Source organism: Danio rerio, chromosome 5 (assembly GCF_052040795.2).
Source record: "Danio rerio strain M-AB ecotype USA chromosome 5, GRCz13ab, whole genome shotgun sequence".
Classification (NCBI taxonomy): domain Eukaryota; kingdom Metazoa; phylum Chordata; class Actinopteri; order Cypriniformes; family Danionidae; genus Danio; species Danio rerio.
The window spans coordinates 45,576,084-45,603,388 of record NC_141025.1 but is presented as its reverse complement, the minus strand read 5'-3'; the positions used below and the strand labels follow the sequence as shown (position 1 = coordinate 45,603,388).

The 27,305-nt window shown below is 35.8% G+C and overlaps 1 protein-coding gene and 1 long non-coding RNA gene across 5 annotated transcripts in view; one reads left to right on the top strand and one right to left on the bottom strand.

Annotated features, from left to right (window-relative positions):
- Positions 1-27,305, top strand: part of si:ch211-204c21.1 — a 65,403-nt gene that overhangs the window by 28,628 nt on the left and 9,470 nt on the right. For all 4 annotated transcript variants that reach the window (XR_015491563.1, XM_087253958.1, XM_087253957.1 and 1 more), the window contains exons 3-9: positions 13,758-13,906; positions 15,026-15,124; positions 15,212-15,343; positions 15,576-15,659; positions 18,660-18,683; positions 20,098-20,130; positions 20,614-20,676. Coding sequence is in view for 3 of the 4 variants with exons in the window: in XM_087253958.1 (XP_087110084.1) it covers positions 13,758-13,906; positions 15,026-15,124; positions 15,212-15,343; positions 15,576-15,659; positions 18,660-18,683; positions 20,098-20,130; positions 20,614-20,676 (584 nt within the window). In the remaining variant the exon portion in view is untranslated. The remainder of the gene's footprint in view (positions 1-13,757; positions 13,907-15,025; positions 15,125-15,211; positions 15,344-15,575; positions 15,660-18,659; positions 18,684-20,097; positions 20,131-20,613; positions 20,677-27,305) is intronic.
- LOC147844337 (uncharacterized) overlaps positions 19,187-27,305 on the bottom strand; it is a 528,347-nt gene continuing 520,228 nt past the window's right edge. The window contains exons 3-4 of the long non-coding RNA XR_015491673.1: positions 24,455-24,994; positions 19,187-22,331 (exon numbers count right to left, since the gene is read on the bottom strand). This is a non-coding gene — a long non-coding RNA (uncharacterized LOC147844337). The remainder of the gene's footprint in view (positions 22,332-24,454; positions 24,995-27,305) is intronic.

Sequence of the window (27,305 nt, the reverse complement as noted above, 5' to 3'; positions counted from 1 at the left end):
GGGTAGATGGGCTGCAGCACTGGCCCGAGAGTGTGTTTGTGGTCACGTGATGTGCGTTTTCAGCATTTTGGTGTGGACGGAGAGCTGTTAAAAAAATGCTGGGTGAAATGCTAGTGTGGACGCCGATCGTTTTCATTCTGAAACGCCGTTTTAAAACTAAAACGCACTAGTGTAAACGGGGCCTAAGACTTGATCTATTAAGCACGTGTGATTTGGAAGAGGTTGGAGCTAAACTATACAAAGATGCTGCCCTCCATAAATTGAGTTTGAGACCATTGCCCTAAGTGTGTATGTTAAGTTTAAGTTTAAAATACATCTCAAATAATTTATTGAAACTGCCCCTTTGGCTTTAATGCAAATTTTGCCGTTCGGTTTAAATTCAAGGGCATCTGCTGCACAAAACATATTCTGGAATAGTTGGCGGCTCATTTTGTTATGGCGACCTCTGAAATAGGGACTAAGCCGAAGGAAAATGAATGAATTATTAATTTTTACTATCAGAGGCTGGTTATATTCACACACTGTCGACAAACAACTGTTTAAAAAAATTATGAAAAGGATTTTTGCATAATGGGTCCCCTTCAACATTATGTAACATTTTTTCCTCAATGCTCCCTCTTGTGGATAAGCACTTTTGTCTGCTAACAACATTGGCAATACTGTTGCTGAATAAGCTTCCAGTGGCCAGCGCAACACACATGAATTTGTTAACCAAATTAAAAAACACAGAAACTTTATTTGGAAACCAGGTAAAGTTGCCCATGTTACACAGGATGTCCTACCTAGCCTATAGCTAGGCCCACATGAAATCTTGAAGAATTTATAAGCTCATAATTTTATTTATTTATTTACTTTTTAAAATACTGTAAATACATATTTATTCCGTTAAATTTAAATGTCAGTATTAATATTAAATGATGAGCATTTTTTTAGATGATTAAAATACAAAACAACTTTTAAAGTAATCATTTTAGTTCAATATTTTAATACTAATACATTTTTAATGGGTGCACTGCATGAGAGCTTCTGAACTTTTGGTTTCCAAACTAATAGTTCTAATTGGATTTGCTTTGTAAACCTTAAATAAAAGTTATTTTATTTGATGTGTTAAGAGTTCATTCCACATAAATCCTCTAATTTTTTTTACAAACATCTGCACAGAAATAGGCTATATAATCCATAGCCTATACATCAAGAACTGTCATGCGTTTATAAGGCTGTAAAGTGGCAGAGGCTCTTTATTTGAATAACCGTTCAATCGTCTGATGCTGATTCATGTTTGGGCTCATGTCCAGTCATTTTCCTTCTTTCTTTTCTCCACTTCCTCTGACAAAACTGTCTTTGGTTTCTTTGCTGGCTCTGCAGTGGCATTGGCTTTGGGACTTGCATATTAAATTGTTTTCGTCTTAAAGTTATCTGTTGGCTAACTCACCAGGCTATGATGAAAATATACAGTGTTTGCCATAAAGCAGATCGCACACTTCCACTGGCAAGGGCTGGGCTGTGTGTACTGACCCGCATCATGCACAGTTGCATGAAAGGTTTAAGGTCACTGCTCTGGTTGCAGCGACAGTAAAATTAATCTAATTCAGAGTTGTTGTTGTTACTGCTGAAATGATTTTGGAGACATTATTTTAAGGTCAAAAAACTGCATAGTGTCATCCAACTTAATTCTTGGAGGGCCGCAACACTGCAGATTTTAATTTCAACCCTTGTTAACGGGTTAAAACTAAATTGTTCAGAGCTGCGGCACTCCATGAACTAAATTTTACACCCCTGTATTATTTTAACACTTTAGGCTAAAAATGAACTAATATTTATTACCGTACTTCCACAGTTGATTGTTGTATGAATAATATCAAACATTTTTTGTATGATGTTTCTTTTTAATGTTAACTTAAAAAAAAAATCTTGTTTAAATATGCAAATCAGGCACTGTTTAATTAAACATTTATTCATTTGCTTAAACTCATACTACATGATAATTGGAAAGTCTGTTTAAAATTAAATTCTTGTTATTTTTTGCACATATTACTGTCTAATGTTTTAGAGGATTATGTGAATCTGCTTTTAAAGTTATAATAATTCAGAAAATGCCCAAGCAGAAAAAAGGCCACTTTATTAGGTACACCTTACTAGTGCTGGGTCAGACCCCCCTTTTGCCTACAGAACTGCCTAAAATCCTTTGGGGCATAGATGCAACAAGGTACTGGAAATATTCCCTTAGAGATTTTGATCCATAATGACGTGCAACATCACACAGTTGCTGCAGATTTGTCGGCTGCACATCCATGATGCGAATCTCCTGTTCCTCCACATCCCAAAGGTGCTCTATTGAATCGAGGTCTGGTGACTGTGGAGGCCATTTGAGTTCAGTGAACTGATTGTCATGTTTAAGAAACCAATCTGAGATCATTCAAGCTTTATGACATAGCGCATTATCCTGCTGGAAGTAGCCATCAGAAGATGGGTAGACTGTAGTCATTAAGGGATAGACATGGCCACCAAGAATACTCAGGTAGGCTATGGTGTTGACACCAATGACTGTAAAAAATATGGACGACGCGACAGCCCTTTTTCCCATTGAACGCCTTGAGGGCAAAACGCCTGCTTGACGGGCACAAACTGTCGCAAAAGACTGCTGAAATTGGAGCCAGACATGCGCAGAAGGATTGTCTGATGGAGCCAGAGGAGGAGCCGCGAAAATGAGCAGAGTCGAGCTTCCAATCAAACGCTGTATGTAAAATCAACTACGCCCCCCGAACTTCTCAGCATGCGTTTGCTGTCATATCAACACAAATGGATGTAATAACGTTAACAAATATGAGGGTTTTATATATTCAATCGCGCCAGCTCCAGGCCGCAGCGCATAACTTACTCGCGGCGTCGCGGGCTGATTCCGGCTCGCATGCGGCAGCGCCTGCTCGCTCGGCCGCCGCATCTGGCTCGATTGACTCGGGCTGGAATTGGGTAGTGAGTCCAGGGATCCGGAGTAGGTCCAGCAGAGGTAACATTAGTCAGTCTGAGCTCTAAGAGATAAGTCTCCGGCAGGCGAGAATCTAGCCGGAACTGTGTTTTGCTATCTGGGTGGCTAGGCGTGTATCAGCAAACTAATAAAGCCCGAAAAAAGCCCTGAACTTAGCGAATAAACAGTGTTCCACCAGGATCATGTATGTCAGAAACTATAGTTTACTGCTGAACTCATTTTGTCATGGTAAAATAACACAGAAATCGAATAATAACATTTCAGTCTACTTCAGTCTCCTGCCGAAGCTCAGACGCCGCGCTTTGAGAAACTGTCAATCACAGCTGTCAATCACGATGACACGCCCAGCATTAAATTACTGCTAAAAACAAACTGTTTACAAAAATGAAGATCTGCACCTATTTCAGCACAATAACCAGTGCCTTAATCGACCAGAACTATCTTTCGGGACATTTTATTGCAAGTGTAATATTTTTTTTTATTTGGGCTCAAGTCTCCTTCATTAACACGGAGGAGGCGGGCTTTATGACTTGTACTGCAGCCAGCCCCCAGGGGGCGATCTAACGGCCAAAACCTTCACTCAAACGTAGGCTTGCGGCACACTTGGTTGACACGATGCTCAATTAGTACTAATGGGCCCAAAGTGTACCAAATAAATTTTGCCCACTCTATTACCACCACAACCAGCTTGAATTGTTGATAAAATGCAGGATGAATCCATGCTTTCATGTTTCATGTCAAATTATGACCCTACCATCCGATGTCACAGCAGAAATTGAAACTCATCAGACCAGACAATGTTTTTTCAATCTTCAATTGTCTAATTTTGTTGAGATGTGTGAATTGTAGCCTTAGTTTTCAGTTCTTAGCTGACAGGAGTTGCACCCAATGTGGTCTTCTACTGCTGTAGCCCATCCGCCTCAAGGTTGGATGTGTTATGTGTTCAGAGATGCTCTTCTTCATACCTTGGCTGTAACAAGTGATTATTTGAGGTACTGTTGCCTTTCTATCAGCTCGAACCAGTCTGGCCATTCTCCTCTGACATCTGGTGTCAACAAGGCATTTGTGCTCACAGAACTGCCACTCACTGATTATCTTCTCTTTTTCAGAACATTCTCTGTAAACCCTAAAGATAGTTGTACGTGAAAATCCCAGTAGATCAGCAGTTTCTGAATTACTCAGACCAGCCTGTCAGGCAACAAAACTCATGCCACATTCAAAGGCACTTAAATCACCTTTCCTCCTCATTTTGATGCTCGGTTTGAACTGCAGCAGATCATCTTTACCATGTCTATATGCCTAAATGCATTTAGTTGCTGCCATGCGATTGGCTGATTAGAAATTTGCATTAATGAGCAGTTGGACCTAATAAAGTGCAGTACCCATAATAAAGTGGCCGGTGGGTGTATGTATGTAGTGGATGTGCATATGCAATTGTTTGTAATTAGCCATATTAGGAGCATATGCCTCTGTAAAAGCATTCAGAATTTGTGTAGATGCGAATAAAACTGTGAAATTTGGTGTATGTAGGTGATACTAAAAAAATATCTTTTTATGGCTCAGTGCAGGAGTAAAATTCATTTTCAATAAACGTAATAAAAAAAATAAAATAAATAAATGGAGATCCGCAGGCAATGATTGATAAAATGCTAAAAGGTTAAACTTAAAAGATGTATTTTGTCTACAAAGTGTAAATACACTAAATAATAAAAAAGCCCTAAATCTCAAAACAGTTTTTGCCTGCAGCATCCCTCCTTGAAGGTTCCATGAAAAAAAAATATTGAGTTAAATGGATGATTTTTTTTTTTCCCCCCTTTTACTTTAGTTTCTCATCAAATCTTAACCAATCAAATGCTCTCTAGTTCTAACATGCCTTACTCCCTGCAAGACGCTTCTTATTTGCTTTTCATTTAATGCGCTTGAGCTCAACCAACCTTACTTGCAGTGCTGAGATAAAACAAAATGCTGTTGAATGTTTTTTAAAGGGGAGGAGCTACTTTATGTCGCACCCTCCGTTCATATTTCAGATGTAATTACGTCAAACACTGAATAAAAAAAATACACATTTCAAAGCACTAAATGGGACGTTTAATAACGTAAAGAAAATTTTTTCGTCATGAGGAACCATTTCTGATAGAGAAAAGTTCTATGAATGTTAATGTTTTTTTATAGAACCATCCTGGTTACCAATCCAGTTTAGAATCCAGTACAAAATACTGTTGTATGTTTGTAAATCCCTCCATGGCCATATACATCTACCTGTGAGATCTGTTCGCTCTAAGGATCGACTCTGTTTGACCGTTCCGTGATCACGCTTGAAAATGTTGAGGTGATAGAGCCTTTTCAGTAGCATCTCCAAGATTTTGTTTTTTTGTAATTCAGTTTTTTTTTATTTCCAAAAGTGAGAATATACAATTTTTACAATCAGATAACAAAATACTTTTAACAGATATTACCCCATATATATTCCCCATCCCCCCACCCCATTATACGCACATCAGGAAACACAGAATAACTATAGTTTAGACCAAGCTGTTGGATAATTTACATTAAGTTTTCATCCGTAGCATCAGATGAGGGTTAAGTGTCCAAGATTTCTTTGACGTTGCATATGTAGATTTTCCATGCCGTAAGAATGTCCACGTTGGCATGGTTGATCCGTGCTGATGACAGTTCCAGATACAGTATTTCCAATAATGAATGTAACCAGTGCTTAACTGAGAGATCATGAGGAGGTTTCCACCTTTGTACCAACATTTTCTTTGTAGCAGTTGAAGTAGCTAACCAAAATTTACGAACCTTTGCATTTAAGGGAAATTGAGAGTTATCATTCAATAGTAACAATACAGGATCTTTGGGGAAACAAATTTTTGTAACTTTAAATAAAATGTACAGCACCAAATCCCAAAGTTTTTGCACCTTCGGACATTCCCACATCATATGTAAAAAGGTACCTGTACGCTGTGGTTCACAGAACTTAAAATATGGATCTGGAGATACATCTCCAAGATTTTGGAACAATCTTCCACTATCCTTAAGAACATCTCCTACTTTGGAACTTTTTCAGAGGTCACTAAAAACACACTTCTTTTCTTTAGCTTTTTATCATGTGTTGTGAGTTTATGTATTTTGGCACCTTGTATGTTTGCATGTATTACGTGTTTTTATGTACAGCACTTTGGTACCCATTGTGGTTGGTTGAAAGTGCTCTAAAAATAAATTGAGTTGAGTTGAACCATCAAAATATTATTTAATATAAATATTAAAAACATGTGTTCATTCCATTGAGCACATTTTTTTTAGATATTAGATCAGACATCTGGGCCATTTTTTTCGGTGAACCACAATGTAAAACTGACCTAGTATCAGTAATTCAGTGATTACAGTTGAAGAATGAAACTGTTTCTGGTCAAATGAGGCACCGGTTCCTCTCAAGAGCACTGTTTGAGTTCATCAAGTTCTTTGACATGTCGTGTAGCGCAGTGCAGATTTTGGCGGACGGCCACCTGCAGAAACCTAAAATCCTCCATCCAGAGCTCCAGGGGCCTCTTTGACCCAATATTTCTCTGGATTTATTTTTCTAAGCTGGAACCTGGCGCACAGTGGTATTGTTTGTCTTGCCTCGCTCATTCATACCAACACAGTCACTAGTGATGGATTCCATTACAGTCCTGTTGCTGTTTCCACAATATCTTCCAGCTGCGATTGCAAGACACTCTCCAACATGTCTATTTATGAGCCTTTTCCACAGGCATGAAAACAAGCAGAATGATTCCCACAGTCTCACGCTGAGGAGCCAGCAGCGATTTGGGCGATGAGGTGCATCTGGGGTTGAAGGAGGTCTTTCATAGTCTTGTGTTGGACAGAAAGAAAAACATATCGTCGCAACATCACATGTTTGATCTTCAAGCCTTTATTGTGGTTTGTGTATTGTTTTTTTTTTTTTTTTTTGCAGAAAACTGGCACTTAAATGGCATAGCTTGCCTTCTTAATTAGGCTTATTTGTAAGCAACAGGCTCATTCTAAAACGTAGCTCTATATACATTTCTGTAGATTGCAAGTTATGTAGCCAGAAGTACGTATTTTTTAAACGAATGCTACAGGGTGGTATGATGCTGATCCTTTTCGCGCTTACCAGCTGACTGCATACCTCAATATGGAAGGCTTTTCCGCTGTTACCAGTTTATCCAGAAGCTCGGCATGTAAAGTGGCAGACTTGGGATGCAGAGAGGAGTTGACCACCATGACAGGGTTCGAGTCCGTCGAAGAAACATTCCAGAAAGCGGGGAAGACATATCCAAAGGCAAAAAATTTAAATATTCGTAAATAAAAGTAAATAACAGGCTGAGAATGTGGTGAAATCTGGAAATGTGGTAAAAATCAGGCAAGAGTTTTTCATTTTCTGTATTGCTTTTTAAAACTGTCGGTTGGGTTTAGGGAAGTGGGTGGGCGGTTCAGTCTGTTAGGGAAGAAAGAGGTTGGATCAGTCGAATGGTCAGTCAGTAAGTCAGTCAGTTTACAGTGGCCTCTGGTGCAGTTGCAAATGGCACTCACAAGATAAATTTGAGATCTCAAAAAGCATACACAGCGGCCTCTGGTGAATTCGCAAAAGCAAAAACTGCAAAATAAATAAATAAATAAATAAAATAAAACATAGCTCCTGGCACATATTTGGTGCTCTCCAGAAATGTATATAGTGGTATGTTTTTAGAATGAGCCTGGGTTGTTTGTTTTTCTAATTTTTGGCCACTTTTACACATTTGTTTAATTTCTTGCCATCTTGCATAAAGAGCTTAACCCTTTAAACCCTTTATTAAAGTTCTGTCATCATTTACTTTCCCTCCACTTGTTCCAAACTGCTTTTCATTTCTTTCTTATTGACGGGCAAATGAATATATGTTGGAATGGTGAAAAAGCATTGAATTCAATAGGATTTTCTGTTTCTTTTATGGATGCCAAATGCTGCTGGTTTTCATAAGAGTACCTTGTTTTGTGTTCAACAGAAGAAAGAAATTCATTGAAGTTTAGAACCACTTGAGTGTGAGGACATTTCAATTTTTGGTTGAGCTATACCTATACATTAGCATATAAATGATTATTGGCGCTTACAACTGCAGAGACACTTCTATTAAGTTGATGGTATCTGTATGCCTTTGTTAAAAACATGTTTTCCTCTTCTTTAGAATATTAAATTTGACCGAAACCATCCTTCACAAGTTTGAGTTACATTTTTGTGTTCAACGTCTAAAATTCATTCATTTAAATGAATAAAAGTTTAAGGAGGACCCGTTTTACCCCTTTTTCAATATTTAAGATGTCTTTTGTGTCTCCAGAATGGTCTGTAAAGATTCAGGTCAAAACGACAATCATTTTTTTTATTATACCTTTCAGAATATTAGAATTTTCTGCTTTGAACACACTGTAGGTTTTCTGTTGCCTATAATACAAATGAGCTAGTTCTCCCTGCCCATCGTTCCCACATGCCTGTCAGAGTGTGACTCCTCCTCCGCTGCGTCAGATAAACAGCACAGTGACAGACATGAAGGAAACAGATCTCACGAAACAATTGTAATACTGCAGTAAGAAATTTCCCAATGATTATTTGATGTATTTGTTGTGGAGTTATTTCAAGCCTTTCTGCAATGATAAGTCACAAAATGTCGTTCATGCACACGCACAGGGTGTGCAATGAATTTTGCACTGTTTTTGCACAGCAAATGTGACAGGATACACGTTAAATACACTGCTGTATGGACATCTGTCATGTTAATGTACAAAATAAGGCTGATTTAACGTCCACAAACGGAGATTGAAGCGTTATTTTTTAGAATTGTACTGACATGCGGCTTTAGTAATAAAGATGGTAAAATCGCTGTAATTCATTACTAACATGCACTGTTATAAAAACGTTTTAAACTTGTAAAACTCATTTGATTATGATTGATGATCACAGAGAGCTGAACAGATCTTTTAATCCCAGTTGCTTTGCACACGTCCTGTCTTGTTGATATAATTATAAGCCTTACCATGGCGACATGTTAATATACAGCTGTCAGTCAATTCGGTTGGTGGGTTAATTGCACTCCTACGTCACGTTGTGGTGGGCCTCGAAATGGGAGGGATTTGGATCCTATTTTTACATAATTAAATTAAAAAAAGAGACTCATTGTGTTTATATCATCACAATATGACTGTGGAGACACGATACCTACACTAAGTTTTGTTTAAACAGCTTACCAAAGATGGTTTTCATCATAGGTGCCCTTTAAAAGAGCGCTAGGTGCTGAAACTTAGAATGCACAATTAAATAGTCAATACAAAAAACACAAAAATTACTGTAAACAAAGGTCTAATAATAGCCAGAACTGACATTAGACGTGGGTTATCTGTGAATATTTAATTTATTTTCCCCCTTAAAATAAAAAAAATAGAAAACAAACAGACAAAACAAGACAGTGTACAGATGGCCCTTTATGTAAACAGCAACCAAACCAAGCGCTGATATTTACGGGTATTACATGTTCATGTCAGGAGGAGTTTGTGGAGCAGAAACCTCAAGCCTGTAGAGTCTCTGCATGGGATGAATGTCAATGCTGTCCCTCAGCTTGGCCACAGAAGGCATGAGGTCTGGGCCTCCGCCAGGCTCTTCTCTCTCAGTCTCTTTTTGTTTCTCTTCGTCTGGCTCACTCCCTCGTTCCCCGCCTCTGCCATCGCTGACGCACCACTGGCCAAAATGGGGGATCGCCACATCAGCTGAGCTCTGCTTTTCAACACAGACACATGCCAGCCGGACAAAATTATTGGCAAAAAGTCCAGAGAATTCAATGCCAAGAAGAACTCATTTGTTTCATCGATACTTAATATTTTAATTGTCCAACAACGGCACTGCCTACCTATTTGCAGCAGAAATGTTCTTATAAACACTGCATGTTCCTTGAAATCATTGTGCAATTTTGAGTGTTGACTTGACAAACCACCAGTTGAAGTCTTTTCCTCTCCATATGCACCGGACACTTTTTTCTTTTTAGTCATTCAGTATAGTTTTAGGTTATAGTTCACATTTGTTTGTTTTTCGTTTATTAGGAGTGCAAAACATACAAAAATGTATACACAGAACACACAAACAGCAATAGAATAGAAATGGAAGCAACAGAAATGTGTATAAACAGCAATGACAATCGTAATAATATTGGTAGTATTTAAAGGGCACTTATTTTACCCCTTTTACAAAATGTAAGCCTTTGGTGTCTCAAGATTGTGTCTGTAAAGTTTCAGTTCAAAACACCCATCAGATTATTTATTATAGCCTCCAGTGTCTGAGTACAATGTAGCTGTTTCTACATTGTCTTAAAGCCTGTGGCTTTAAATGCAAATGAGCTGCTTCTCCCTGACCACCGTTCCCATGTGCATGTCTGCTTCAGATAAATATATACATATAAATATAAATATAAATATATATATATATATATATATATATATATATATATATATATATATATATATATATATGGAAAACCGCACTTCTACGTCATGTTGTGGGCCCCAAAATCACTGGGATTTGGATCTTATTTTAACGTCAGGCTTGTTGGCTTTATATCACTCAGTGCCTGTTATACCTGTTACTCATACACACTTCTGTCAAAAACAGCTTACAAATGTTGATGTTCATCATAGGTGCCCTTTAAATAGTATTTAGCATTCAAAAACAAGTCAAAACAATATCAATAATAATACTGAAGTATGATGATGATTATGAAAGTAATATTCTGTGATGATGCACTCAAAAAATAAAGTTTGTTGTTTGTTCAAACTACTTACTTAGAATAAGCTAAAACAACACAGCTCTTGAGTGTTTTTTTTTCAGACAAATTGTTTTATGTTCAATCCACTTAAATTTGTTGAGACTAAATTAGTTTAATTCCTAAATGTTGTCCCAACAAAAATCAAAATAATTTTTTTTACAGTGTGGCAACAGTGACATCAATAATAATGTAGGAAATAACAATAATAATTAATTATATATATATATATATATATATATATATATATATATATATATATATATATATATATATATATATATATATATATATAATATACAAAAAATACACACATAACACATACAGTGCTCAGCATATATAAGTACACCCTTCACAAATTTTAGATTCATATTTTAAAAGGAAGCTGTACAATATTATATTTGTACATATACATTAGATTTGTTAGTACTGAAGCAAAATCTGGAGCTAATCTAACAAAATAACTTACGAGAACGGTCCAAAAACTAGTACATCCATTAAAAATTTTTGTTGAACTTTTGTAGGTTGTATTTTTTTTTTTTTTTTTAATATTTTGCTTGAATTTTAATTGTATTATCTTTCAATTTCTAAATATGTTTGGTGACTAAAATATTATTTTATTACATACATCTATTTAATAATCTGTTTTCTTTAAATGCACCTAAATACATTGTCTGTTTTCACTGAGAAATGAATAAAAATATTCATTTTTAAAATAGCGTGCTTATGTTGAGCACTGTATATCCTTCTTATAAGCCCTCCATTTAAAAAGAAAAAAGAAATAAAAAAAGCTACCTGGAAAAAAAAAACTAACTTGGACTTGTCACAGCACCTATATATTGCTGCTCTCTGGTGACTTGAAGTGCTTCTTTTGTCCTCATTTGTAAGCTGCTTTTATTAAAATCTGTTAAAGGAATAAATGTAATAATTAGACGATAGAAGAGTTACCAAAGAAAAAGAAATAAAAAAGGATGAAAAACAGCATCATTTCAAGGCTGATGGATATATTAAAACAAAACAATCATATCTACAGTTCTCTAATTCACTTTGTGTTCAGTTTAATCAGTCTCCTTCAGATCTTTTTGAGCAATCATGCATATTTTGATGAGGGCCTGTGTAAGCAATTCCTTTGACTGAGAAACATTCAGACTGAGATTCAGAGATGAGTCTCTTTTTTGCTGACAGCTAGTAGCGAATGGCATCAATCAGTCCCAGCAACACCCGCAATTATGTCACTGAATCGTTTCTCATTCCTCTAAGAATAGAGGATTCAGAATGATTCTGCACTGTGCTATTCATGCCCGTTTTAGAGTGCTTTTGTTTTGAATGACAGCTGCATTTGTGAAGAGCCGCAATTGCCGGCTGTAAACTGTAATCTGTTAATTATATGGAGCAGCTTTTTAAAAGGTTAAATGACAGGGGCTCGTCCTGCGATACAGAAAGGTTCTTAATTAGTGGGTTTGTGTATGAGTAAAGAACCTGGCTTTTCAGCTCTTGTCAAAAGGATAAACCTTGCCAAGACAGCAACATTATTTTCCCCCACAAAAATACTGTTTTGCAAGTGAATTTTGTCAAAGTGAATAAGTGAATGGTAATTATTTGGCTAATACACTAGTGTCAGAAAGTTTGAGGTTGCTCAGATTTTTGAAGTATGTTTGTGTGTATGCTTGCTAGGCTTGGATTTATCTGATCAAAAACTAATTAAATGCATAGAATGAATATAATAAAAAATTATAGATACAGTGCTCAGCATGATTGAGTACACCCCATTTTGAACATTAATATTTTTCTCCACTTCTCAGTGAATATAGGCACTTTGGTGCATTTAAAACAAAAGAGATTTATTGAACATATATATTTATTAAAATAATATTTTAGTCGACAAACATATTTTTAAATTGAAAGGTAATAAAATTAAATTCAACTAAATATTGCAAAATAAATTACAACTAAATATTTTCCTTTTTTTCTTCTCTTGATTTTTCCTCTTTTAAAATTTGTATTTTATAGTTTTCTATAACATAAATTTGGCTGTAGTAGTTTTTGGACCATTATCGTAAGTTATTTTGTTAGAAAAGCTCCAGGTTTGGCTTCTGTACTGACTAATTTAATGTACAGTATAGGCACAAATACAGTAATGTATAGCTTTCCTGTAAAAATATTAATTTAAAAGATAGATTTTGTGGGGGGTGTACTGTACTTAGATATGCTGAGCACTTTTATATATATATATATATATATATATATATATATATATATATATATATATATATATATTAGGGATTTCGAGTCATTTGATTTTGATTACCGAAACCTGATCCAATACTTCTACAATATAAAAAAGAATGAAGAAGAGGGAAGAAACAGATCCAGGATGATCCTTATTTGTTATTTAATTCACCTTATTTTAACATTCAACTATTCTGTTAATTAACAGAGCACTTCTGTGAGTTAGCTTGTAAAATCAAGTAATAAATAACATCAATTCTTCAAGCTAATTATTATTATTAAAAGATTTATTGATTAAAATGTGCTTTTGTTTATTTATTTATTTATTTATTTATTTATTTATTTATGTTTAAATATTAAATTCTGAGCATAACAAGCTTATAGCCTCAAGCAAAATTACCTAAGTCTTTTTTTGTATCATGCATCTGTTCATGGTGATGTCCATATGTTTGAGGTTTGTTTTGATTGAGCATTTCCGTTAAAGTTGGAGGTCATTTATAAAGCATGTGTTCTTGTTGATGTCCATATGTTTGTGGTTTGTTTTGATTTGTATAATATATAAATAAATAAAAAAAATTTTTTAAATCCCATGTTTCTCACACAATCACACAGCTGTGTAACACATTAAAGGATTTGTCCTTTAATACATAAAATAACCGTGTTATCACTATAAGTGAAAAATGCTCAATTCTCACACTATTCTATGATTCAGATTCAAATCTCTTTTTATCTCCTTTTCCCAGCTGCAGCGAGTCCAGAGAAAACAGATGAGTTTCTCCTAGCCAGGTTCAAAGGTAATGGAGTTCGCTACAAAGCCAAGCTGATCGGTGTAGATGACGTGCCTGAAGCAAGAGGAGACAAAATGAGCCAAGACTCCATGATGAAACTGAAGGTCAGTGACAGGTCTAGAATATTTGGTATACATAATAAGTGACTTTCAGTGCCCAAACAAATGACAGAGAAGTGGGATTTACTTGTATGGAGTCTTTGGCAGAAGCTTCAGAATGTGATTTTTAGACTACTCGTTTTACATTTTAAGAGTTCAAGTGCTTTCTGACTTAATTAATAAAATACGTTGTTTTCCACAAAAGCAACCCGCGGTGCTGAAATATAATTGGCTAACCTGGCATTGGACGGGTTAAACGACCAAAACAAAGACGGCTGTACTGGCACCTAATGCCGAGTTCAGACTGCATGATTTTCAAAGTAGTCGGGTCACACTGCATGACTATCTGGGCTAGCATTTTGTCGCTGCTTTGTTTACACTGCAAGATGGATCGGCGACAGGGGCTTTCACATTGCATGACTTTACAATAGGAAGAATCGCCAACAACTTCATCTAAACTATGTCTCACAACCAAAAACACATAGTATATCTTTTGTTATTGACTACATAATGAAAAAAGAAGCCTTTAATGGAGTAGAAAATGTACATATTTGCTCACCTGGGTTGAAAGGGAATTAGCAATTTCTCTTCAACTTTCTTTTTTAACTTTCTGTATAAAACGTCAAAGAGACACGGGCGCTCCGGTCAAACCTCCACTAGTTTCTCCTCCATTTCTTGGGTCCAAATAAACTGAAAATGAGCGATTTTACCTTCTCCCTCAACCTCCCGCGGGCTTACAGGTACACACACACAAGTGAATGCTGTGATTTCAGGCATTTTTGGCGTTTTCCCTAAACTTGTTGGCGAGTCACAATCGGGGCTCAAATCATGCAGGCTGAACTCGGCATAACACACACTTTCAAAGCAGAAGATCTGACTTTAGCACTGTTTTTCAGATAAACAAGAATGCTCACTTGGCATGTTTCTTGAATCTATACTTTAGATAAGTCAAAAAACGTACATACAGCACCTTTACATTTAGAAATTTATCTTACTGAAATGTTAACCGTTAAATTCCAGCAACCACATCTACTGTTTTTAGCGTGAATTTTAAAGGTTTGTTTACAGTATATTTATTTAGGAGGACACTGTCCTAGTTAATCATTCATTTGTGTTTGTTCACAGGGCAAGGCGGTGGCAGCTCGCTCTCAGGGCAAGCACAAGCAGAGAGTCTGGGTGAACATCTCTCTTTCGGGAATCACTGTCACTGATGAGAAAACAGGGGTGTGTGTGTGTTTTATTTTTCTTCTCACTGTCAGTTTAAATGATATATCAACATGCAGTATTCATTGTCACTTTTGTCTTCTCCAGGCAGCAATACTGGAGCATGCAGTAAATAAGATCTCCTTCATAGCCCGGGATGTCACTGACAGCAGAGCTTTCGGCTACGTGTGTGGCGCGGAGGGCCAGCACCAGTTCTTCGCTATTAAAACAGCACAGCAGGTACAGAGAGATTTTTTTTACTTTGCAAATCTCTTTACTCCTTCACACACTCCTGCCTTAGGCACACACAGATGCTCACATTCCCTCTCTGTGTAGATCTGTTACACATTTTTCCCAGAAGTGTGTTTTTCTACAAGCATACCCACAAAAACACATTCCTGCCGCTCACAAACATTCACCCATAAACCTGCAGGAGACACGCTTTTAACACGCTGCTTGTGTTTTCACTCAGGCGGAGCCTCTTGTCATTGACCTGAAGGATCTTTTCCAGTTAATCTTTAATATGAAGAAAAAAGAAGTCGAGGGGTCAAAGAAGGTGCGAGACATAAACGTTTTTTTTTTATCCATCTAGACTGTGCACACACATACCTGTAATGTTCTGTTAATGCTTAAAATTTCAACAAATGCCAAGTTCAGATTGCAGGATTTTCAAAGTGGTGTTGTCACGGATGTTCTCACACTGCATGACTATCTGGGCTGCTGTGTTTACACTGCAAGATGGATCAGCGACAGGGGGTTTCACACTGAATGACTTTAAAATAGGAAGAATCGGCAACAACTTTGTTTCGGTCCACAAACTACAGCTCACAACCAAAAACACAAGAATTGATATGGAAACAATGTGTGGTCACATAGTATATCTTTTGTTATAAAATACATAATAAGAAAGAAGCCTTTAGTGGGATAAAAATTTTACTTATTTTGCTCACTTGGCTTTTGAAAGGAATTAGCAATTTCTCCTCAACTTTTTTCTGATTCAACCCAGTTGTGGTATTCTTCAGATGAGACGTCAAACAGACACGGCTGCTTCTGCTAAATTTACCATATTTTTTCTCAGTTTTTTGGGGTCCAAAAAAACTGAAAATTTACATTTTTAACTTCTCCCTTAACCTCCTGCTAGCCTGCAGGTACCCATACTAGTGGATGCTGCTCTCTTATCGGCTGAAGGTGATCGTCAATGTTATTTTCAATCAGACAGCATTTCACACTACGGATTTTGAATCGCTGACAGCTCCAAATATTTAGCATGCCAAATATCTGACGAATGTCTGTGACTCATCTGCAATTATCTCAGATCATGTCTTTGATAGTTCACACTGTGTGGTTGTTACTCATGTGAAGAGGTACCGATTGGCCTGTGATTTCAGACACTTGTCAGATTTCTCAAAATCTGTCGGCAAGTCAAAATCGGAGCTAAAGTCATGCAGTCTGAACTCGGCATAAGTATGCTGCCACTTAGAAAATTATGGTTGGCATGATTTTTTTGAAGGAATTTTTTTTTTTATTAATTTCAAGGTGACACTAAAACATATCAGTAATTTTATTGATAAAAGGTAACACTAAGACAAATGAATAATTTCATTGATAAAGGGTAACACTGAATTTAAAAATTTAAAAATGAATTTAAAGTAAGAAGTTTTTAAACTGTATGTTAATCAAAAAGCCCTAAAATATGTTTCCATAAAAATGTGTTAGCACTGATAACCATGACAATATTTCTCAATCAGCAAATCAGCTACTAAGAATGATTTCTAAAGGCATTTGTGACACTGAAGGCTGGAGTAATGATGATGAAAATTCGCCATTGAATCCCATAAATTTAAAATAGAAAAATAAATTTGATAATATTTTACAGCGTTAGTTTTAATGTATTTTTGATTTTAAAAAATGCTGTCTTGGTGAATAAAGGAGACTTATTTTACAACTGTATGCTCTTACCATTCTCAAACTATGTAAAGTATATCTACCATCATAAGCTGAATTACATTTTTAGAAGACTATTGCTGCATCCCAATTCGCATACTTATACTACGCCCTAAAAGTATGTACTTTTTTGTGAAGGAAATATATATACTTTTGGGTGTGTAACAGAAAAGTATGCAAGCTTTGGGACATACTGCTTCCTCTTTAACAGATTGTTGTGTTGCTTACCCATGAGCCCTGTCAATCATCTACACATTATCCACATTTCTGTCATGTTTAATTTCCTACCTTATTGATAGGCCCACACGGAATCTGCGCGCGCAGGATTCCGCAGATTTTTAGCCCATCATTAATTCTATTTATTTTCTTGAGTAAATATGTGTAAATCTATATTTATTCAGTTTTTAAATGAATTACAGCAATATTACTGACTACAATAAAAATGTTCATCTGATTTATGTACAATGCAGTTTGTAAAGTAATATTTTCTGTCTTTTAGTAGAGATATTATATGAGAGACTTGCTTTGTTTACCAAAAAAAATGAATCTAATTGGATTTGCGTTTTAAACATTAAATAAAAGTTAGAAATATATTATTTTTTATTTCACATATTAAAATTTTAGTTATGATACTTCCAAAATAACTCCGCACTAATCCGCAGATTTTTACCAAAATTCTCAGCAGAAATAGCAAAAAACATCCGCAGATTCCGTCTGGCCCTTCTTATTGGGGAAGCAGCAACAGGATAATCTGCCATTCACAAGTATTTCATGCTGAGAAATCTCCTCAGGTCTTTGGATAATTCTGCATTTAGCCTTTAATATCCAAACGTCTTTATATAAGTTCAGTATTGTTGTCGCAGATGAAATATAACACAGAAAACAGTATAAATATTTTCCAGTGGGATAGATATTAATTAAAATTAATTAATTAAAACTGTCATACAAACATCTTTCCCGAAGCCTCTCTACTTAACATTTAGTCTTGCGCGTCCATTATGTGTGTCGTTTATTTACACTTTTCACCCGTGATTGTAGCTCTAATCAAATTCACGTCCAACTCACAATGTACTGTGGGCAATATCAACAGTTAGAGTATGGATGCTTCTACACTTCTACACATTTTTTTACCGGAAATTGTAAATCATCCAGGAACCTTTGGCATACTCTTATACTACGATTTGGGACATACTAACTGTATTTTCAAATGATACTTAGGACGGATAATATGCGAATTGAGACACAGCATCTATGTCACAGGTGTCAAACTCAGTTCCTAGAGAGAGCCACAGCTCTGCACAGTTTAGTTCCAACCCTAATTAAACACACCTGATCAAACTAACTGAGTCCTTCAGGCTTGTTTGAAACCTACAGGTAAGTATGTTGGAGTTGGGTTGGAACTAAATTGTGCAGGGCTGTGGCCCCCCTGGAACTGAATTTGACAGCCCTGCTGTATGTGAATTAATCCACATTAGTGCTTGTCTAAAGTGTTATTATCTCACAGACATTACTTGAGGACTGTAAACATTACCTCTAGTATATTATGGATAAATGTCACTGTTTTTGTCAAAGTTTTGTCTGCCTTACTAATCAGATCTTGTGTTTTCTTTAGGATGAAAATAATAAAGTGGTGGAGGTGAGTACTGAGATATTACTTGAAATATTTGTTATATATTAATATCATTCTGTATATTTAAATGACTTTATTTTAAAATCCTCTTGTTACATGTACTTACTAATAGCAATAAATCAAACAAAACTACATGCAACTAACCATAAAATCCAGATAATATTTACATATAGAGCTGGGGTCTGTTCTTCGTACGTGGATTACTCAATTAGCTGGATTTGGTTATTGATGATTTGACACAATCCAGGATCGTTTCGTTCTTCAAAACTCATCTGAGACTTGTTGTCATAGCAACAGTTCTGGTAGCTCAAACCTGCTAGGGAGCAGGCTCATTTCATATAAACAGGATTATATCGGCTCAGTTCAAGCAAAGATAATATTGAAAGTATGTACCAAATGCTGATATTTTCTTACAGTAGTGATTTTATACACTTGGGATAATAGTAAATATATTTTTTTTAACTATACTGTATATATAAAGTTAAAAAATATATATTAATAAAACTTATGCAATCTGCATTCCGAAATAAAAGCACAAAGGCTGGCATCTGGTGGTTCAAAAAGAAAATTTATTGATATGAACTTTTTATCTACAAACGCGTACATGCACAATATTCCACTTTTTTTTAAAAGAAGGACAATAATTTATGCAGTCACAACACAGCTCACAACAAATGTGGAAATGTATTGTGTGTCATAGGTAACAAACCGTTTACTGCTAATTTGATGTAATTTTGCTCACATGGATAATTGAATATTAATCAGACGATGTCATTACACTGCTGTGCCCTTAGCATATCGTTGCATTGCTGATCATGATTTCGAGGATCGATAGATCTGTCCTTCACAACATACGCAGCGATCTCAGATAAGTTTATCCAGACATTTTAATCTGATTAACGAACTTGTTTGAAGAACCAAATTAGCCAGAGATCAGTTATCAAGATTTAAAGATCCTGGATCTGCCAAAACATCTTAAGATCATTTAAACGAGGTACGAAGAACGGACCCCTGAAGTTTTTTTGTGGAAATTGGTCAAAATAACAAACATTTTCATACGTTGTAATTGAAAATTAAGGTTATTGCACCAAGTATTTCTCTCTCAAAGGGATAGTGCACCCAAAAATTCTAATTCTCTTATCGTTCTGTACTGTAGTAAAATTTTTCTATTAGTCTTTTGTGTTCAACAGAAGAACAAAACTAATAAAGGTTTTGAACATGTATAGAGTAAATAAATTATCAGAAATTTCCTATTTGTGTAAACTAGCCCTTTAAATCTTATGAAGTTAAAATACTATAAAACTGCATGCAACAATGACATTGCTATTTCAAAAGCTGTTGAGTTATACTGTAACAAGAGCTAATTAAAATAAAGTCTATCCACATATAATCACAGTCTTTTTCAATCCTACCTCAACAGAACGGCAGCGAAGGCTCGCACAATGACAGAAAAGTGAGTATTATTTATTGTGGTGTGGTTTAAATTCACCAAATGCTCCGGCAAATACTGCAGCAGAGCAGCGAGAGGCTTGTTTTGTAGTAGCGTCCTCTAACCTGAAGCCAGTGTTAGTTGTGTCTCTCTGGCCCAGTTCCTAAAGCCCCCCGCTGAGTTGTCTTCATGCTGTTGCTCACCATTTGTACCCTGCACCTAAACTAGTCTCCTCGGGGGGTGAAAGCTAATGAAGTTAGCAGACAGGAAATAACAGAGACACATCACATAGCAGCTCTCTCTCCATTCCTTTCACTCACAGTCTATGAACACAACAAAAAAACGCCATTCTCCTCATTCTCTCCGCTGCTCATTTCCTCCTATTCATCTGGCTGAAGCATGAATGGCTCTTCTCTTAGGTGTTTTGGTTACTCTGACTCTGTTTGGCTTCCAGAATCTGGTCTGAATGTTGTTGTTTTTTTTGTTTTTGTTGATGCTGTGTTGCAGGGCGTTGAACAGCTGGACTTGTTTGGAGACATGTCGACCCCACCAGACTTAAACTCTCCCTCGGTAAGACTGTTGGGCAAGAATGAGTCACACGTGTTGATGCAGAAATACACACATTCTGACAGAATGAGACACTCTTTTTCCACATGTTGCTTATTAATGGTTTGTTTGGACGACCGCTTTATTAAGGGAATAGTTCACCCAAAATATTGGTTTCTTTCTTCCATCGAACACAAAGTTAGATATTTTGAAGAATGCTAAGGAAAAAAAGCCATTGACTTCCATAGTATGGTTTGTTTCTCCTATGGTGTCAATAGCTGCACATTCTTACGTTCATCAGAATATCTTGTGTTGTGTTCAACAGAAGATTAAAACTCATTATAGTGAATAAATAGTGATGAAAGGTTAATTTTTGGGTAAACTATTCCTTTAATGCAGGAAATATACATTGATATTTTTGTTAGTTCTAACCATGCAAATCTGCACACCAGCTTATTTACTAACACAAGACATTACGCCATTGGACAGAGACTAGTGGCGTTCAGACGACTCTCATATCCTGTTATAGTCCTTGTTTAGTCTCTGGTGCTTGATTGACCTCAAATGCAGAAAATGCTGTCACGGGGAGTTGAAGGCCTGGGCTTCGGCCAACCAAAACAACAAGCACTAAAACCTCAACAAGGCTCAGTTGTTTGTAGACGCTGCTCTGTGGAGGAGCTTTATAGCCATATGAGGCCATTTTGTGCAGGGCGATAAATTCTGAAGTCTTTTAAAGTGTTAAAGGCACAGTATGTATGATTATTTACTATCAACAACAACAAAACTTTAAAGCAGTCTTTGATATTTTACTGACTTAACATACATACATGCATATATTATCCCAAATGTTTGGAAGAATGTTTTAATATAGAGAAATAATACATTTTTATAGTGACAAGACATATTCATACGGTAAAGGAAAATTTGACAGCACTTTATCATTTATAAATTTAAATACCTTCCACCTTAAATGTTTTTGCATACCGACAATGTCAGAAAATATGAGGTACTGTTTCTGGGTATATTGAACAAAATGAACATTTGACATCCGTGTCTAACTCTACTAAGCCTCTTCAGCTGCTCCAGAACGCAGAAGCACGAGTTGTCTTTAATGAACCTAAAAGAGCACATGTCACTCCGCTGCTCATCCGTTTGCACTGGCTGCCAGTTGCTGCTCGCATCAAATTCAAAGCTCTGATGTTTGCCTACAAAGCGACTTCTGGCTTTGCTCCTTCTTATCTGCTCTCAGTTCTGCAGATCTATGTGCCCTGCAGAAACTTGCGTTCTGTGAATGAACGTCGCCTCGTGGTTCCATCCCAAAGAGGGAAGAAATCACTTTCCCGAACGCTCACGTTCAATCTGCCCAGTTGGTGGAATAAACTCCCAAACTGCATCAGAACGGCAGAGTCACTCGCTGTTTACAAGAAACGACTAAAAACTGAACTATTTAGTCTCCACTTTACTTCCTAATCTGCAATTGCCTCTCTGGATATCACACTAACTGTACTCAAAAAAAAAAAAAAAAAAAAAAATTTACTAATACTTTCCTTCTTAGACTTTGAAAACCTGAGACCTGAAACTTGCCTACAGCACTTATTCATTGTTGCTCTTATAGTTGTGTAAATTGCTTCCTTGTCCTCGTTTGTAAGTCGCTTTGGATAAAAGCGTCTGCTAAATGACTAAATGTTAGGGCTGTAACGATACACGATATAAAATCAAAATCGCGACACTCAGATCTACGATCCTGTGTCGCGGTGTAATAAGGAAGAATCGCGACTCACCCACCCCGTGATACCTTTCCAATAACGTCACGCGTGCCTGCAAAAGTTGAGCTAATTAACACTTTTTTTCGTTCGACATTACAAGCACTGCTCCATTAAAGCCCTCGCAATATTTAGCCGGGAGAGCTCGCACGGAGCTCTTAGTAAGGGACCGTCTGAATGTGTCAGGAATATCAAAAACAAAACCAACTTAACCCCGCTTGACAACCGACAACGCCAGAAACATTGCCAATGCTGTCAAAGCGGCCGGATTTTCAGCGCATATACGTTGATTTGCTCACACTGTTAATGTGGCTGCGCAGAGAGGGATGGGCGTTCACCAGATGTCAGGTAACAGCCAAACTTTTCTGTAACCGTGCTGTGCGCTTTCTGTTTGAACCTTTGGGAGTGCTGACTGACAGGTGCGTGAGGTCAGAAAACACGACGAAGCTTTCACTTAAAATAAACACAGTTTCTATAGTTATAGCCTACTTTATTTAGAGATAAAGGTATATGGCTCTGCATATAATCACTCTATCTTGCTGGAGTTTATAGCCGTTTCACTTTACTTCAAGACGCATTAACACCGCTCTCTAATCGTTGTTTTAAGTTATCCAGAGCTGTATGAATATACAAATCTTGAATATCACAATAGTATTAAATATAACAATTGTAACAACACAGACAGCAACACTTTTGCACAATCGATACCCAGCTGATTCAGTCGTTTATAAGAGGACCGAGCCTCTTCTTTTTTCCTTGTCAACATAAAAGGTGCGCCTTGTTTTCGGCCACTTGTTTAACTGCAAGGCATACTTAATTTGCGGGATGATAACGTGTAACCCGTGCCTACAGACACATTTGCTAAAGAAGCAAAATGGAAGAAGAATATTGCTGTTTGATACAGACCTGTTGATACTAAACCAGCGCTTATGTTGACCTGGATCTGCGTAATAAACGCAACAAATAGGCTTTACTTTTTATTTTACAGCTTAAAACATGTACGCAGATTAATGCAATATCATATTTAAACAAACTGTTTACAAAAAGTCTACATATGCGCGCGTGTTGTTGTCTTTTCATCAGGCAGAGCGCGCACTTGAACCGCGAGGGAGAGAGAGGAAAGCATAGGCTATATCAGGACATAATCTTTAAAATAAGAATTTCTATTAAAATGTAAAAGGTTTTGTGATTATAATAATAACAGCGGGGCATTAAATAAATGCATATTTTCCGTGGAGCAAGCAATTTGAGGAAGTCTGCGATTTTTATTTGACGGAAGAAATAAACATATGATTGGAAAAAAAGCCTATGCCGGTTATTAAAAAGAATCAGTCAGTATTTTCGTTTTGTAAAATAAATTAATTATTTAAGTGAAAATAATTTAGGGCATTCCTATTTATTTTATTCATTTTATTTAGATTATTCTGCTCTTCTGTGCTAAACACTGCAGGTGCATGAAGATGTTGTTCTGTTCCGCTATTAATATATAAAAAAAAATCAGTATTTTAAAATGCAATATTTAATGTGTCATACACAAAATAGACACGTCAATTTGTTTAATATAAAATTAATAGTAATCTGACCAGTTAACCGTTAATAACCGATTAATGAGCGGCGGTTGTCGGTTAGCAAAATTAACGAAATGAGCATCCCTATTTAATTTACTTTTTCTATGCAAGAGAACTTGATTGAAAAATAATTTTCAACATGCTTGAACCATCTAAACAATGGAGTTTAGTTTGGTTTTTCAACAGTATTTTGTTACAAAGAAAACAGAAGTGATATAGCTTTGGCTATTTATTTATTTTATATATGGCTATTTATATTGTTAATAATTTGCATAGTTAATATTGTTCTTTTATGTTTAGTTTATAAAGATTTTTCAAATGTTATTTAATTAAAAATAGTTTTAAAAATCTTTTTTTTTTCCCACCCCACACGAAAAAAATAAAATAAAAAATCGTGATACGAATCGAATCGTGGGTCAAAAATCGTGATACGAACCGAATCGTGGGTTTGGTGTATCGTTACAGCCCTACTAAATGTAAATGTAAATGTCTTCCGTTATTCTGATTTTAAAAATGCTTAACAGTAAAATTTGTGTTGTATCTTACATAAGATTGCTTTGATTTTATTTGTAATTAGATATTTATTTGGTGATACCCAAACTTTCCTCCAATCAATATTTTGAATAAACTCAGACCAATAGAAAATAACATATGGTTTACTAACCAATGGACTAAATGCACAGCTAGAGATTTAAAAGGCAATAATAAACATCCAGTGAAAGCTTAAAGCGACTATTTTCAATTCCACAAGGTTGTTTTAACAGCATTGATGTTGTAATGTAATTACAATACATTCAGTTAAATAGACTTAAGCATTCATTTAGTTGTTCAAGCGCAAAACGAGATGAAACCACAACATTGTAACCACTAGTGCCGTCAGTAGCAAGAGGCTAGCACAGAAATCCCATTGAAAATACTGGGATAAAATAAACTGTCGTATTTTAAAGACATGGCAGGGGAAATGAAATTTAATGCAGTGCTTCTTGTCCAATATGAGACCCACTTCATACTCTATATCTAACAGGCAGTGAAGATTGCTGAAATCAAATCTTAAACGTGACAATTTTGTAATGGAATGACAGTTCACAGGAAGCCCCTGGGCTGCCTGGCTAAAAAAATTAAACCTCTGTGTGCATATAGCCCATTATTTTTGAAATAGTTGATGTTCTTATTATTATTCTTTTTGCTAAATGAAAAAAACTTTGCCACAGAAAGTATCAGCAGGGTAAAGAAAAGTTGCATTCTATGACTATGAAAGACCTCAATTTGTGACACGAAATATGTCCTTGTGTTGCCATGCTAATGACGTAGCATACTCTTGATGTCCGTTTTGGTTTTATAGAAAGCACCAAAGAGTCTTTAGATTGCTCAAAGCTGCCAGGAGAACAGAAAACAGTGGACAGTAGCAAAATAGAAGCTTCATCAGCATTTACTTGTGTTCTCATTCCACGTCGATGGCTTTCAGCTTTACTCTTCCATCATAATAAGTTTTAAATAAATTAGCACATACATGAACATTATTTCAGCAAGGGACCTATAAGATGTGTAATAAAGACCACAACTCCCATGATTCCACATTGGAATCAGTGCGTTGTCAAACTATCCCTTTGTTGTGAACACACGTCCTCTAGTGGCCAACATTACATTTTGTTCCTTTAAACAGAGCTTCAGCAGAAAGCATGAATCAAATAATTAGTGTTTACTTGAATTGTTAACGTTTTACAAGTGGTGTTGATGCAGAGTTTGTTTTGTTCCTCTAACTAAACATTGCAATGACTGTGAGAGAGCAAGTTCAGGTAATGTGTGCATATGTTGTGAAGTTCATTCATTTCTGGTCATTCATTATTCCACCCATGCTTTGTTGCTAGCATATATGCAGGGAATTGAGGGGTATAAGGGACACATTTGTGCCAATAAAATGCTCAAGTATGTAAATATCTTTAGATTTTATCATTTAAAATGGTTTAAATTTTATATTTATCAGATAAATTGGCTGCAATACCAAACAATTCCACTAGATGTCTACAGCTCCATTGCTGGCCATGAAGATGCACTTATTTTCATTCATGGTTTGAGTTTTTTCTTGTTGTTCACAATATTTATGACGTGGTATTGGTCATCATATGGCAGTATTTAATTTGATTTCGACCAAGAGGTCCAAACTGAAACAGACTTGGTTGAATTTGTATTATATTTGCAATTATATTTGTATTATATATATATTTTTAGTAAATAGAACAAACACTCAAAAAAAAAAGTTTGCTGTTTGTTTACACTACTTATTTAAAATTAGCTAAATCAACACAATTCCTGAGTTTTTGGGACAACCTAATCATATTATGTTCAATCCACTTAAATATGTAAGCCAACTAAATATTTTTATGTTGTCGCAACAACAAATCGATTGTGTGAAACCCAACTTTTTTTTTTTTTGCAGTAAATGTGTCCTTACAGAAATATGATATATGGTCATAAATTAACCTACATTAAAGAAAAATATAAAGTATAGTACACAATTACATTTGCAATTGTAATAGTTAAAATATATATGTAAATGTAAATTTTTGCAATATTTTGAAACATACTGTATGGTATATGACATATGTTTATGTATGATATCCAAAATTTCGATTGTATAAAACTTGTATGTGATATATTTGCTTATTAATTTGCATATTGCATTATATCAGATTTCTATATGGGAAATGTTTTGTACTTTTCATAAAAATGAACAGCAGTTTGTAATGATTTTGTATAACTTTACATGTGCACCAGTATTTTAAAGTACAGATCTGAACTTATTAACTCCAATAAGTACTTTGTTTAAACATTAAATTGCTCTCGCTTTGAGATACTTAATAAAAATCTGCACATATGAAATCACATTAAAGCTAGAGTCTTTAAGCCAGGGGTGTCTAGTCCTATCCATTGAGGGCCAGGCATACATGTGATTAAAATCTACTGGACAGTGGCTCTCCAGTCTGGACACCACAGTTTCAAGCTTTCAACGGATGTATATACAGTGTTTTGATTGCTTTAGAGTTACTCTAAAAGAACTAATTGATGAAAAACATTGTTCTCAAATGTTGAAATGACTAAAATAAACAACATACTGTATACTTTTAATACAAATTGCAACTGTTTTCTCTTAAAAACAGAATAAGTCAGGATCACATGCTGTAGATAGGAAAGCTGGCAGCCCATATTGTTTGCATTTATGATTTAAAGGGATAGTTCACAAAAAAAGCATGCCATCATTCACTGATTTTCCACTTGCTCCAGACCTGTTTGAGTTTCTAAAGAATGTTAAAAAAACAGCCAT